Below are 15,753 nucleotides of genomic sequence, written 5' to 3'. Positions count from 1 at the left end.
TTGTCAGAGTGTGACACACACACCGACAGGCCACAGGTGGGGCTCTGTCAAAACCAGACACAATGACAGGCTGGAACAGAACATGCAGTGGCCCTGTCTGCTCAATGATCTGCTACAGGATACATCTAATTTGACAACTCATTCTCTAAGATCCGAGGTGTAGTGACTAATTAGAGACCTGGCATTATTTGATTGCTGTGATTGACATGATTCAACCTCACTATATCCTGTTAATAAATATTTTACTTAACTTTCACTAAAGCCTGCAATTGACTTATTCTTATTCGTTCTCTGATTTAATATTACAAGGGCCTAGTTAAACTCAAAAATGTCAGAGCAAAAGTCAATAATACAACATCATTGATTTCACATTGCTGAGAGTTCTCCTAAATTTAACTGCTCAGGGAATTAAAGATCGATGTGTTTAAATAGATTAAGTCTACTGCTCCATTTACTGCTTATATAAGACACATGCAGCCCTGCTCATGAATTCAATCCTTAATTTCCCCTCGTTGACTTTTAAAAACCCTTCTTAGATGAATAAATCATATTAGCATAATATCAAAGACACCTCAGAATTTTTGCCAGAAAATAATCCCAAACTGTTTGGGATAATTATTAACAAATGTTCTATGCTCTGTCAGAATTTACTGTACTGCTTTTGAGATGTTTTCGGTCAGGCTGTCTTCTTGGTCTAAAACACCAAGGAACAGATATACTAACATGAACCGATGTACAGGACCCATTTTAGGTGTAATTTCATTGCATTGTGCGCCTAAAAGCATGGCATGGTATGTATGAACAGACCGCACGTGGCTAAAACATGGCTAAAGCGACATGTTCTATTCATGCATATGCATTCATTGGAGGGTCAAGGGAAACAGAGTGTCATGCAAAAACATGGGAGATGCGCAAGGAGATTCCATTGAGAGAGTGGGCACCTCCTTTCCTGGATTCCTACCTGAATCTTAAATAACTGATTTTAACCTATGAATGAGAAGGACGGGGCCGGCCGAGACGATGGACCAGCCTGGGCACGGAGAAGGAGAATGTGGGTCTCTATGACTCAGGTAGGTTACCCTCCTTCTCAGCTTCTCAGAGGTACCGGCAAATGTGTTTTCTCATACTGTGGCAGGGAGGAGGATACTGGGGGTTACTTAGATCACAATCCCTAGTCAACATAGCCAGGCCTTGTAGCAGGTTGGAATTTAGCCGGTGGAAATCTCCAGCCTCTTGTCATGTTATAGAATTAAAACTGAGGAAAGCGCCTCTTAAAATCAGGTGCAATCCTGGTTTGCCTTTTGATGTCTTGCCATCTTTCTTTTACTTGACATAAATGTTATTTGTTCAGCTGCTACAACAGAATGTTTGGGGTGTGTTACACCCCTGTAGTCTGATGATGCCACATAGACAGGTATATCTATTTCATGGCCGCTAAACTTTGTTTTCTTTTCCTGAGTGTCAGCGGTTACATCATGGATACAGGAAGGCCCATTGCATTGCTTTTTTAAAACTGGGCGCTGCAAATTATGGTTTGAGGGTGGTGAAAGGTACTGATAACGCGATCAGCCACAGGTATGGTACATCCAACGTTAAATGAAGAGGCACAGCGTGCGCCAAGATGCCGTTTATGCTGCACTCTCTAACGTATGTACTGTACATCTTCCCCCAACAATGTGGTGCAAGTATGAGAGTTCATAAAATAGGGATATTTATGATTACAGAAGCTACAGCAGGAGAGATAGCTTGAAATGTATCAGGTCATTTATTCCTGTTCTGTTATGGAGCACAGGCTTCTGTAAAGGCAGACGACTCGTTCCTGCAAATCTTAATACTGCTGGGTATTGAGTCTGATATACTACAATAGAAAATCATGTCTAAGGTCATCCAAAAAACTAAACAAACAAAAAAAGGCTGTGAAAGAGCAGATACAGTACCAGACAGGTTGAGGGCAGCCAGCTTGGCTGGTGGAATGTTTGCCAGGAAGCGCTCCATTCCATAGAAGATAAAAGCACTGCTGGTTGTCAGGAGCTGTTCTACCTCGGTGAGACTGACATACACACAGGTCCGTTAGTATTATGTATATTTTATATATTCTACATAATAATGGACATTCCAAATGATACAGAAGGGCCATTCAAAATACAATGGAATGCCACTGGTCAGCAACATATGACACATGACCATATTGTAGTGCTGTCACAGCTTAACTTCTACTGCAGCAGTTAGTTACTCTGACTGTACAATGATACTGAAGGATGGAGTGTACATGACCTCTGGCCCCTGGCCCTTAACCCCTTACCTGGGTGTGCGATCACTGCCCAGGAAGCCCTCCCAGAGAGGGGTGAACTGCTGTCCGTGGGCCTCCAGGCTTTTCTTCATCCTCTCCGTCAAACTGGCTCCCTCTGACCCGGACACAGCAGCAGTTAGTTACTGTACAACAACAGGCTGTCTTATTAGAACCCACCAATACATAGAGGCATTCCATCTGATGTTATTACTGGTTTTGGGTAGAAGCCACCCAGTAAGAAGCTGTAATAGGGAGGAAAAATAAGCGAAAAAAGGGTGGACAGGTCACAGTGCAGTCAGAAAATTGGGTTTGTGCCCTTTCTCAACAGTACGATAGGTTACCTGCTTTCCTAAAGGTTAGTGTCCGTTCATGTACAGCTTAAGGCAGACGTAGTACTATATGTGTGTGTTTTAATTTGAAAGATTGATTGAATTGATTGATTGAAGATCTTATATTTTAAAAACGGACCATTACAGTAAGCAGAAACATCGATAATGGCATTGGTATCAATAAATGTGTGTTGAATCCTATTCTACACCAGATTTGAGGTACCACTTTACTGGCCTGTATTCTTGGGTGCTACAGTATGGTCAGGAGTCAATGGGAACCCGCAGGAGACAAATTCAGCAACACACAGTGCAAGATCAGAAAGATATCGCTCCAGAGCAGGCTGTCTGGATAGCAGTACATAGAGTACACATTTTATCATCGGGAGCCTTGTGAGGAAAAAAAAATGATTAAAACACAATCTCTCTGGATAGGCTGGGCTGCATGCTAGTCTGTGGGCAGGTGAAGATTCTGGGTTAACATTTCAAATAAATATTTGTCAAAAATCAGAGATGATGGTGGTAACTGATACACTTACCAAATTCCCCTTCGTTGTAAGGGTCAACAATATCTTAAGAGGTGTATTGAGGAGCACATTTCTAGGGAGTAACACAACAAACGTTTCAGTTCAGTATCTGTACTTATTACAAACACACTTTATTACTGTACTGTAGGTACTAGGGGTGGTCAAAAAAAGGAATTCATGTAAGAATTGCGATTCTATTCTTATCGATTCCAAAAAAAACAAAAAAAAATTTTTTTAATGTGTAATTAAAATTAATTTTTAAATGGCTTTCCGATTGTGAATAATAGCCTGTCGGCAAGTTGTTGAGTTTGGGGGGCTTGGGGGGAAGGGGTGTTTACTTTCTTTTCGCTGAGTTTTTTTTCCTTCTGTTTTCTTTTTCTGCTCCTCTTGCCGCCCCCTGCGAGATGCCTCCCTGGGCGGCTGCCCATGTCACCCATGCCTAAATACGCCACTGCGTTAGCTGACTGGGGCTGTCTCGTGCTAACGTTAGCTAGCTAATGTAGCTCGCCACATTGTGCCAGACAGCCAAAACAAGCATTGCTGGCTAGAATAACCAGTGTTGGGAGATACATTTTAATGTGGCACCAGGAATCTGCTCTGACCACTGTTTTTATTCACCACCATATCATGTCATTATGCAGATTAAATGTACTATGTCTCAAAATTTAATGGATTCTAAGTTGGCCCATGCTACAACCCTCCACTGAGTCTGGTAGTTTTTGTGTAATCCTGCTAATAAACTAATCAAGAATTGCCTCCTGGACCCGCCCCATGATTCGGATCAGCTCCAAAAATGTGTGGGTTCTCCCCAAACAAACTAACACACACACACAAACGCCACTGGAAACATTACCTCTCGCCCCACGCTGTCTCTGGGGCGGAGGTAATCATGGGATTTTCACTCACTACAGTCTTTAGAGTTTACAAAGAATGGTGCGATGAACAAAAAAACATCCAGTTCCATGGGCAAAAAAATCAAAAAGATTTTCCTTTCTCTAAGAGCCCGGTTTTGCAATTTCGTTAACTATTTAGAATAAAAGTAACCAGCTTGGACCTGCAAAGATGAACCTTGGCATTCTCGACTAGTCTTTTCTTAATTACTAGAATAAATCCACGACAGTACCTAATAAAATAGCCCCTGAGTGTACAGTATGTGAGTAACTAGGATACATTGTTTGACCCTAATCAATAAGAGTGAGCTGTTAAAAGGATACATTTGAAGTTGTGTGTGTCTACGGGAAGGGTGTTTGGAGGCAACACACGATTCAAAGGGACCTGCGGAACAAGAAGATCCATCATAGACCAAACAACCTAGTTATGGTTAAACCAAGTAGAAGTGTGGACACATACACACAATCAACATTTCTGAAAGATTTTAATTTTCACTTAACACTTATGTCTAGCATAAAGACATGCTTTTTAAAATGTAGGGAAGAGACCTAAATGTATAGAATGGAGAGAGAAAGAGAGAGAGAGAGAGAGAGAGAGAGAGAGAAAGAGAGAGAGACACAGATAGACAGACAAGACAGAAAGGCAGACAGAGGCCAAGACCTAGACAGAGACACAGAGATAGAAAGTAGTCTGGGTTTGGGGGCAGAGGATAAATGCTAAGAACCAAGAACTAAACAGCATGTTTACAAAATCATATTATGTAATTAATTGAGAAGCCAAACTTAAAAGTGGGCAAGGGGAATGAAATAATTGCCAGTGCTGATGGCAGGTAAAAGTAATATAGCGTCTGTATCTGTCAGGTCCAGATTAATTGACTGAACTCACCACTTTGATGGCTTTGCTTTGATCGCCCTTACCCTTGGTTCCCTTTCCTCCTTTGGTCTCTTTTTTGTTCTCACTTTCAACTGTCACAAACAGGATGCAGTATTAATATGGGAAGCAGGTGTCTGTGTGTGTGTGTGTGTGTGTGTGTGGGGGGGGGGGGGGTACATTACATAACACTTTTGACTGTGTGAAAGTAAAAAAAAAAAAAAAAGTAACTTTCATCTCTATTTGCATAGAGATACTCATTGACTGAGTGAATGGAAAACTGACTGAGAACGGCTCTGCATAGCCCTCACCCCCTGGCCTGTGGGGTCCGTTGGCCTAACACAAATACCCCTTCAGTATAAACGTTCTAACACAGAAAAAACAGACACTCAAACAAAATAGACATTTCCCTCCTGACGGCTGTCTTCAGTTCTTCCTGTGCATGTTTCATGGGAAGTTCGGTGTAAAAAATAGACCTTTCCAAAAGTGGCTTCAGGCACTTCGTCTTCCTGACACAATGGTACACAATGGTAAATCACAGATGTCAAAATGATGGTAATGCTGCTCCTAGGTGAGGAAAGTACTCTCTTTTGTTTCTGAATCCCTGCAATCCTCATCCATACATCTACTCCCCTTTCCCTTTGCACATTTTTATTCCTCAGCATCTAAAGGTCAGAAGTGATAGTTTTATATAGTTTCACTAATTAATAGTAAAATCACATCCTATCATTAGGCATGTATTTGAAGTGAGGATAACATTTTGACGATGACCTGCTTATTCCAGCAACACTATGGCCAGTGTGTTCATTGTGGGGACAATATATCTGCATTTATTTGTGTCAGAACGATGTGACATGACCTTTGTATATCCTGAATAAATTAAATGGTTGGCTGACCAAAGCCCCCTTATTATGAAAAGTGCTGCTGCTACACTGGTCTATTATGCTATTTTTACTCATTGACTTGCATGAAATGTAGTGCATTATTCGTCGTGTAACAGACAAAAAGCACGACAGTGTTGGGCTTAAAGTGTTTTCTTACAAACCTATTGTTTGGCTTCTTCCTCATACTGGTTATTGAATACTGGTTATTAAATATAGGATTGAATAGGATACACATAGGATTGTGTTTGCCTCTTGGTCAATAGCATTTATCAATGTCTTTGATTAATCTCAATCCAATAGACTTCATATTTCCTTCAAAAAACGTTTGTATTCCATGACATTTTACTAGGAAAAAAAACACCTAAGATGTGTGCAGTAAGGCTACAGCAGTGGATAACTTACCAGCACTGACACTGGAGTAATTTCTACTGACTGTGTCTGAGACTACAAAGAGAACAGTGACAAGACCTCGATGACCAAAATAATGAAACAGAAAAGCAAGAGAGAAGTGATTTCCAATCATCTCCTTCATTGTTAGTATCACACCACCAGGCATGGTAAGACTTAGATGATGATGGTGATGGAGGTCATGAATAAGGTGTTTGCATCAGCATTAGTTGTTAATACAATGTCAAATGAGGTTCTGATCCTTTTGGTAGCTGTTAGTATCATACCACTAGGCATGCTAAGATTTAGATGAGGTGATGGAGGTCACAAACAGGGTGTTGTTGCATCAGCATTGGTTGTCACTACAAGGTCAAATGAGGTTCTGAGCCTTTTGGGTAGCTGTTAGGCAAGAGTTGGCGTGTGGCCAGGAGCCTCGCGTAGGACTAAGGATAATTGCGTTTGACTGTTGGTGAATGACGACAACTCCTGTTCAAAGAGAGAGACTAAATCCTTGCTTACATCTGAAATGTCACTGTTCAATTATCAGATGTGACAATTACAAGGAAATAGTTATTAAGGGAAAGATTAAAGTAATTTCCTCTGTTGTTGGTGATAAATTCTTTGCTTGATCCTTAATCCCAACTCTTTATATCATTAAAGGTATAATATGTTATATGTGGATTAAAATAAACATTTTTTCAAAAATAATACATCCATAGTGCTTTGCGAAGGCTGCAGAGTAAAAGTATTGCTTTTCCATAAAAAATGATATTTTGTCTGAAATGATTACATTATGAAATTTTGACGGCCCGACAACGACACTCTATTGATATACCAGCCAATAGTATTACAGCGATGGTACTGCGCGCTGGGTTGCCAGGTACTATTGTAGCTTCACCATCTGCTGATCATGTCTGTAAGAAACTGTTTTCTGATCCTCCTCTCTTTTCTCAGAGCTAAAAATGTGAGAGACGGATCGGATACTACTGTCCGATCTGTTCCTGCTCAGAGGCTTTGGACGGGATGACTGGCTCCTTTCCTTGTCCAAACTGTACAGCATGCGAGAATTCCAAGAGAACAAGCACTTTTACTAGTCATGTGACTTCCATAACATATGATATTAGACAGTTCCTTACATGTACATCTGTTGGAGTGATTTATCTCCTGTCATGCCCATGTGGGTTACAATACATAGGAAAACCACAAGACCTATCAAAACACGCATTATCATAATATCTTTCTTAAGAGCTATTTTGCTACCATAAAAAATTATAGTGGAACTTGAATGAGTCGAGAAAATAGCAGCACATCAAACATCTGGGGACGGAAGTAGACTCTTAGGGTAGACACCCTTTTTATGACTCGTCAATGAGCAGAGGTCTACTTGCTCAACTAAAGTGTCAATGGGCACAATTTAGTATTTGTATGCATGATTTATCTCTTCTTCCTCATCCTCTGCTTCCTCCTTTTGCTGCACAAAATGCTCTTTCTGCACATTTCTCCACAGGTTCATTTAGTTTATGGATTAGCCTTTATGCACACTTAGGGGGCTTCTGCAGCCCAGTAGTTTTAGGCTACTTCTCATTTGTCGTCCTCCTCTTCCTGCTCATTCAAAATGCCCGGCCCGACTCTAAACTGCGCAGCAGCTATAATCCTTGAACTTGCACTTCCCCGTGGTGGAGCTGTAGGCCAACAAGGTTGGTAGCTAGCAAGGCTAACGTTAGTTAGCTACAGTATAGCGAAAAAAACTGCCAATTTTCACGACCGCAACTTACCAGAGTGGTTTGTGCTCTGTGCGTGACTCAAGCTAAATGGACCTTTGCACAACAGTGTCTCCCAGACATTTTTTAAAGACCTTTGAGTAAAGAATTTAAGACAATTTTAAGACTATTTAAATGAATTTAATTAAAATTGTGGGTCTTTTAATTTTGGTAAATGAATTTAAGACATCTTAAGCATCTGTGGACACCCTGTAATTCAGATTTGCAGGGAGAGGTTGCTTTGCGACCTGTTGGCGAGAGTGTGCGTACATCTCACCTGGTTCCTGTCTCTGCAGCCGAGCATGGAGGAGTTGCAGGGAGAAATCCCGGGACACGGAACTCAGTCTCTCCTCCTGTAGGACGGACAGGGCCTCGAGTGGAAGCTCCATCAGCATCCTATCAGCCAGGAGCACCACACACTCCCCAAGCTCCGTAGGAGAGCCAGCTACACACACGTGTACACACAAACACACACACACTTCATTAAAGGTGCAATAGTCAAGATTGCTTTTCCCTCCCAAAAAATATTGATTATGAATTTATCATTTTAGAAATGTTGACAGATCTGAAATGAACATTTTGATTACATCTGAGATGTCTGAGGTTTGGTTCCCACCTCTAATAAGGCTTGTGAGCCAATAGTATTACGACATGGTACCACATGATATGTCGGGTGGCGGGAGCGATCAGGAGTCCTAATACCAGTGGTGTAGTGGAGAGTATACAGAATATACCCACTTCGTATTCCATGGACCTACAGTAAACCCACTTCTTTAAACGCCACTAATGTAAAAACTAACATTTCTGCTACGGTATACCCACTACTTTAGTCAGAGTACAACCACTTATTTAGTTACCACTACACCCCTACCTAATATTATTGCCTCATGGGCTTTGTTAGAGTTGTTTTTTTTTTAAAATCTTGACTATTGCACCTTTAAGCATAACCTTTATTTCTCCTTTACCATAAATCCTTAGGCCATTATAGTGCAATGGCTGTACTTTCACGGTAAAGTACATGTTGCTTGCTGTAACAATATGTTTCAGTGAATGTATTACATTTTGTATTACAAGTTTTAATACAGCAAAATTACTTAATGGTGCAAGAAGAACTAGATATCCTGAACCTAAACACGGTCCCTAAACCCCTGATCTGGCATTCTTGTACTATGTACAGTGTGAAGCTGTGATGTGCAGTGATGTACAGTGTGAAGCTGTGATGTGCAGTGTGTGTATTCACAAAGTTATATCATGTAAATCTACTTGTATCAGAGGAGTCAAAGGGGAGAAGATGATCTAATCTGTGCGAGGATCCCACTGAGGGGCTGATAATGGCAATGCCAGTGACATGTCGGTAAGTGTACAACAGAGACCGGAACAGCACTGCACTGATCCATACGTATAGATCTGCAAACGTTACTCCCCCTGGGGGATATAGCCTGACTGCCAGAGCGAGCACATACACACCCATTACACCTTTATCTGGGGCTGCCTTCTCTTCCTTTTCTCTGGGCCTGCCGGACTCGGGGATGGATATCAATGGCGTCTGGAGCCTGAGTGGGGGAGATAAGCAGGGGGGGGATCAGGAGGGCTACAGTAGAGACCTGGCCTCCAGACACAAGGAAATGAAAGAAATGAGCCAGGGGACTGGGGTAGAGGTGGTGGGGGCAGGGCACTTACCCCATCAAACATGCTAGGTGGGTCGTGCTTGCACAAACACACATGTACTGTACCCGCATGCGCTCACGCAAACACATGCACAGCGAATACAGTTGAAGGCAAGCCTCAAAATCACTCAGATACGGGTATATTACAATATGGATTGCAGGCCCCGAGAGCAGCCATCAATAAGTCCCATTAATGGTGTAACAGATCAATCTCACCACCTACTCGCTATGCAATAATGCCAGGCCTACAGTAGCTCTTCCAAACAAGGCACTATTTTGTCACTTTTTGTCCGGCGAAAGTGTATGCAATTTTCCACCGGCCAATGACTGTCGCGAGAAGCCTCTTGAATCGCGCTGGCATACCTAAAGCAGGAGAAGTCGAATCGAGAGAGAACTGGGTGCAGGTAGTCCTCCATATGCCGCACCACGTCCTTGAAATTAGATTCCAGTTTTTCTTCAGAGTCTGATTTCTTTATAGAGGAGAGTAAGAGAGCAAGCTTTAATAGATGCGCTTATCTGAAGGGCCAATGATATGGCCCCAGCTCAATGTGTGTGTGTGTGTGTGTGTGTGTGTGTGTGTGTGCGAGTGAGGAGTGGACGTGAGCCAAGGATTGCTGATTATTTCCAGGCTTTATTTATGAGGCCAGTGGATCATGTCAATAGAGAGCGAGGGGGCACATGTCCTGGAAGAGGTCATGACCTACTAGGGGGGCGTGGGACTGGCGGGTAGCCCCCAAACGGCCCTGGTTGCCATGCCAACGGGCCTCCTTCAGGAGGGCTTGTGTGGTCTCACAGCCGAGGGCTCGCGCCTTGTCACGCAGCACCAGCAGAGCCCGGGGGTGGACCAAGGCCTTGGCCACCTGAGTACAGACCAGTGTCCCTCCTGCCAATAGTACAACACGCACACACACACACATGCGCACACACACACACACACACACACACACACACACACACACACACACACACACACACACACAGTACACACACACATTATAATTGGTCTCCCTGAGCCCCACCTCCTTCAACTCTGCTCCTGCTCTGCCTCTCTTCCTCTCCCCGTTTCTCTTTCTCCTCTCCTCTCCTCTCTCTTTCTCATTCACCCTCTTCTTCCTCTCTACCCTCCAGTCTCTTTCTTTTGTGATTCATTAATTTGATGATCTCTTTCTGCAGCACGTCCAGACGCAGGCCTGTGACTATTTCAACAGAAGGACTTTGTAATTCCCCAGTTGCGCCGTAGCGGAGGGAGGGGGGGGTGGAGGGGGGGGGGGAGGGGAGGGGGGGGGGGTTAAGGTTGGTCCAGGTGTCTTACTGCTTACTTAATGCTTCCTGGTCCTCTTCATTAGCTGTGAACTTTTCACAGACTGTGTTGTCGGGCAAGAGACCTGACTTACTAATAAATGCTATATGGGAATATATTCCATTCCATTTTAGAATGTCGACAATGTTCTGTGGTATCATGTTTTATGTCAATTCAACATTCCCCCAGTTCTAAGAGACTAATTAGATGCAGTGCATCGCATAGTTAGCGCCGTCCCCCACAGAGAAAGAAAGGTTACCTGATTGCTGAGCTTATCATCTTCTCGTGAACAAACCAGTTCTGACACCGGTTATTATCAGGAGCTTGAGCTACTTGGAACCGTTCCTCACCTGAAACGTGCGTGGCCTTCCCTCTCTGGCTCTCAGCAGGTTTGCTTCTCTCATAGAAGGCTCCGTAGAGGACTGACCTGAGACAGGAACACGCGCTTACCGACCACTTCTATGATTCACACTATAATGTGAGGGGAAGTACACTACGTAGTACATCACTGATGCCATTATGGTTGTATATCATATACCCTCTAGTGGTATGTTGTAACATTGCTCCTGCTCTAGATGAGGCTGCATGCTAAAACCAATATGACAGGTGAGGTGACTGCGGTTACATATATAAAGTGTATGGAACACTAACAAATGGGATTGTGAAGAATAGCCGCATGGTCATTTCTCTTTCCAGTGAATGTCAGTATTTGTTTAACCAGCGTTCTGGCTCTCAGGCTTCATCTGGGTATTGGAAATGCTGGTCAAATAAATACTGGAATTCACTGGAAGGAGAAATGAATGTGCGGATATTCTTCACATTTTGAATGGTATACTGCCTTAGCCAGCGCCTCTCACTGGATGTGCATTTTGACACTAACAAAAGGGGTCAAAAGGCGTGCATGAGAGAGGAAAGAAGAGAGTGAGAGAGAGAGACCAAACCTGTCCTCTGAGTGCTGGAGCAGCAGGATCTTCAGGTTTGGTGGCAGCTCTCCCAACAGGCTCAAGTGGCTGGGGTTGATTGACAGGTGGCTATAAACCTGAATGTGTAGGGTTCAACAAACAGACATGTTGGTGCAGGATCCCAGCTTATGACTGTGAAAGACACCGCATCATCTGGGCGTGTGTCTGTCCACCTAGCACTTTTTTCTGGCAGCAAAGCGCTGGCAGGACGCTGGGCGGGAGAGTGTAATCGCAGCACTTAGTCAAAAAAGATCCCACAATGCTCTGCAAACGTGGACAAAATTATATCTGATGCGAGAGAATATTTTGTCATCTCTAAATATCAGTAGCCTAAGGTCACCAGCCCCAAACAATTTAGTTAAATTAAGAGAGACTGGAGCCCGCACGCCGTGTGATATATGGCAGAAGTCTATATATTTAGACTACTTTATTATCCAAACGTTTCAATCATGTGATCTTCGTCAGGTTCAAAGATCGCATGATCAAAACGTTGTTTGGATAATAAAGAAGTCTATAGTGATCAGGTTGCCTCTTGCCTCTGGCAGCTTGGCTGAATGTATGATTGTGGCTTTTGAGATATCCTTTCACTGGATGGGCATGGGCGATGTCTCCAGACAGCTGACGAGTCACGCCCTATCTAATATATGATTGGTTGCCTGAAACGAGCGGCAGTCACGACACCAGCGGCGTTCTGAAAATTTCTGAAATTTTCAACTTGAAGCGCTCGATGCATCCACTGGTGCAGAGGAAAAGACGAGATGTAGACACACAGCCTATGTGTTTCATTTGAATTCCGATATGCTACAAAGGCCATGGTCAAGCTCTACACCCCTTCTTTGCCCTGTCACTCTGAGGCCCCTGCAGTCGACACGCGGTCACATCTCTTCTCTGCCCAGGCCCCACTATGGTGGAATGAACTGCCCACAACAGAGTTGCTGCCCATCTTTCGCCGCAGGCTCAAAACTCACCTCTTCAAGAAGTACTACCAGGATCCTCCCTGTTAAGCACCTATTGTATTTTTAGTTTGCTATTCTTCACTTTGCCTCCAGCACTAGATTATGTTGTAGTCACTTGTTTTAGAAAGGAGATGCACTTATGAGTTCTGGCAAGTAGTAGTACAATGATTTTTCCTACGTTAAATGCAATTATTGTAAGTTGCTTTGGATAAAAGTGTCAGCTAAATGACTGTAGTGTAATGTAATATCAAGAACCACATAGACATTATTCCATGGCGTGGTAGGACAGCACTGTCAAATGGTAACGATGCCACATTTAGCTATACCATCTGATCTTGATATGGAATTCAGTACAAGAAACATAACTCAAGACTCATCGATTACAGTGCAATACCCTCATGGGGACAACTGTCGAGCTCCAGGTTCCGTATCAGAACATGAGTGTTCAGTCGACTGTTCAGTACCTTGGAGGAGAGGCTGTTGAGGGCGTCCTCGGCTCCTCTACGCAGGCTGCTGGGGGTCTCCTCCCGCACAGAGAGCAGCTTTCTGCGCAGGTTGAGCAGGGCGGCGAGCTGGGACACGCCGGTGTCAGAGCAGGCCGAGCTCAGGACGCCGGCCAGCATGGACACACAGGAGCAGCTCTGTGACGGTTAGACGGACACAGACGGACGGCAAGCAAGACATGCTGAGACGTATCTTCACACGGGGCAATTACAGAAATTAGGGCACATACACATCTTATGAACCATGACCTCTTCCAGTTATATAGGCACACACATGCATGTCTGCAAATGGCCACACACACACACACATACACACGCATGCAGACACGCACACCTACCTGTAACAGGGCCATGTATTGACCGGAGGCACTGTGATCAAACTGGCCATGACACTCCAGCATGTTGAGGCAGGCTTGTGAGAGGATGTGGGCGGGCAGCCTGTGCTGGAGACAGAGGCTGATGGCCTGGGCCAGAGTCTCAGTAGCCTGGGCCAGTAGCTGCTGGGCCGCGCGCCTTCTCCTCTGAACAACAGGTCACACTCAGATAGGTCAGCATGTACAGTAACAGCCTGTATGTCAGCAGGTGTGTGTGTGTGTGTGTGTGTGTGTGTGTGTGTGTGTGTGTGAATAATTTAGAATTATGAAATGGTTAGGTCAAATCACGCAATCTGATTGGTTCATAGCCACGATATATTTACCATATACTGTACGACGGCTATGATGTCTAGTTCCTTTGCACAATTCAGTATCACTCAACGCCCGAGAAAAAAACTGCCTAACAAACTACAATAGAACACCAGAACACCAATTACACACTCGGTGAGCTTCTTGTCTTTGAAATCGAGGGTTTAACATGTTTTTGAATGATTTTTCAAGATGCCCATCCACATCCATTGTATGACCAAAACGGTGGTAGAGCAATTATCAACTTTCTTGAAAATGCTAGTTTTGTCAACGTTTTGATCTGAATCATTGTATATGATCACAAGTAACCCTAAAACAGGGCTAAACATGCATTTTCCCTTTACTATTCCTTTAAACTCAGTTAAATCAAAATTCTGGAAACACTTGGTTGAACTTGGGGTGGCTATAGCTCAAGACACTGAACCCCAAATTGCTCCCAATGAGCAGGCTAGCACCTTGGCAGTTGCCGCCATTGGTGTGTGAATGGGTGAATGAGAGGCCATTGTAAAGCACTTTGGATAAAACGCTATATATGTTAAGTCCATTTACCATCTTTCCATTCAGGACAGAAACTATCTACAGCAGTGAAGGTGACCTCCAGAGGTTTGATTTGTAGGGAGGCTTTGCACAAAGACATCAGATTAGAGTGGACAGAATGACAGGTCAGTGGTTAGCGGCCCTACCTGCAGCTCAGCACATTTGGCCGCAGACGGCAGGGGTGCCGTTCCGCCCGACTCCCCACCACTCTCTCCGGATAATTCCTCCTCCTCGTCCCCCTCGTTCTGAAGGCCCGCGGGGGCGTCTTTAGACCGGAACCAGACCTCGCCCTGTGCAGGGTTCAGTTGGACATCACAGAATACCGCTATAATCCCCCTGACATGACCGCGGTTTAGGTGACGCGAGCCGACATCATCCCCGTAATCACCCCTAAGCCTGACTGCCTTGCTAGACTGTGTGTGTGTGTGTGTGTGTGTACCTGGCTGTGTCCGTCCCAGAGGGCGGAGGGGTACAGCGGGTCCTTCTGCATGGCCAGCAGCCTCAGACACCTCCCTGTCAGGCCGAGGGAGCGGGCTCTGGTCTCCACGCAGTCCAGCGAGAGGTTGCTGACCATGGCCAGCTGGCACAGGGCCACCTGCCCCAGAGTCCTGCCCACACCCACCCACTCCTAGAGGGGAGGACACAGCATATATTGTTGTTGACACTATAATTGACCAGAGTGGCTGACATTCACTTTGCGGAGAGAAGCCTGCTCAGACGAGAGAGAGAGAGAGAGAGAGAGAGAGAGAGAGGGGGAGAGGGAGAGAGGGAGAGAGATAGAGAGGGAGATGTAGAGAGAGAGAGAGGGAGAGGTAGAGAGATAGAGAGAGGGAGAGAGAGAGCGAGAGAGAGAAGGAGAGGGAGAGAAAGAAGGAGAGGGAGAGAGAGGGAGAGAGAGGTAGAGGGAGAGAGAGTTAGAGAGAGAGATATAGAGAGGGAGAGAGCGAGAGAGAGAGAAGGAGAGGGAGAGCAAGGGAGAGGGAGTGAGAGAGAGAGAGAAAGAGAGAGACCTTCTTGTCAGTCAGGTACTGTATGATGATTGTTTTCTCAGAGTTACTGCACACCCCAGAACGGCTCCGCCCGAGTCTCATGATTCACACATGACATTCATATTAGATGTCCAATTCTACATTTCAAACAGGTCGGCTGATGCAATCAGCAATATCCCATCTGGTTCAGCACACATGCATCGACTTGTAATGAGCCAAAC

The 15,753-nt window shown here is 44.4% G+C and overlaps 1 protein-coding gene across 1 annotated transcript in view; it reads right to left on the bottom strand.

Moving 5' to 3' along the window:
• cfap46 (cilia and flagella associated protein 46) overlaps positions 1–15,753 on the bottom strand; it is a gene marked incomplete at both ends in the record, with an annotated part of 60,636 nt that overhangs the window by 9,264 nt on the left and 35,619 nt on the right. Inside the window, 15 exons of the mRNA XM_084458779.1 lie at positions 1,938–2,050; positions 2,303–2,405; positions 3,156–3,188; positions 4,358–4,418; positions 4,920–4,999; positions 8,213–8,380; positions 9,403–9,488; positions 9,966–10,072; positions 10,307–10,485; positions 11,253–11,329; positions 11,844–11,941; positions 13,285–13,461; positions 13,662–13,844; positions 14,690–14,833; positions 14,983–15,171. Of these exons, the coding sequence (XP_084314905.1) occupies positions 1,938–2,050; positions 2,303–2,405; positions 3,156–3,188; positions 4,358–4,418; positions 4,920–4,999; positions 8,213–8,380; positions 9,403–9,488; positions 9,966–10,072; positions 10,307–10,485; positions 11,253–11,329; positions 11,844–11,941; positions 13,285–13,461; positions 13,662–13,844; positions 14,690–14,833; positions 14,983–15,171 (1,798 nt within the window). The remainder of the gene's footprint in view (positions 1–1,937; positions 2,051–2,302; positions 2,406–3,155; positions 3,189–4,357; positions 4,419–4,919; positions 5,000–8,212; positions 8,381–9,402; positions 9,489–9,965; positions 10,073–10,306; positions 10,486–11,252; positions 11,330–11,843; positions 11,942–13,284; positions 13,462–13,661; positions 13,845–14,689; positions 14,834–14,982; positions 15,172–15,753) is intronic.

Source organism: Borostomias antarcticus (genome assembly GCF_949987555.1).
Source record: "Borostomias antarcticus genome assembly, chromosome: 25".
NCBI classification, from domain to species: Eukaryota; Metazoa; Chordata; class Actinopteri; order Stomiiformes; family Stomiidae; genus Borostomias; species Borostomias antarcticus.
The sequence above is the reverse complement of the archived record's forward strand: the minus strand, read 5'-3'. Positions and strand labels throughout refer to the sequence as shown.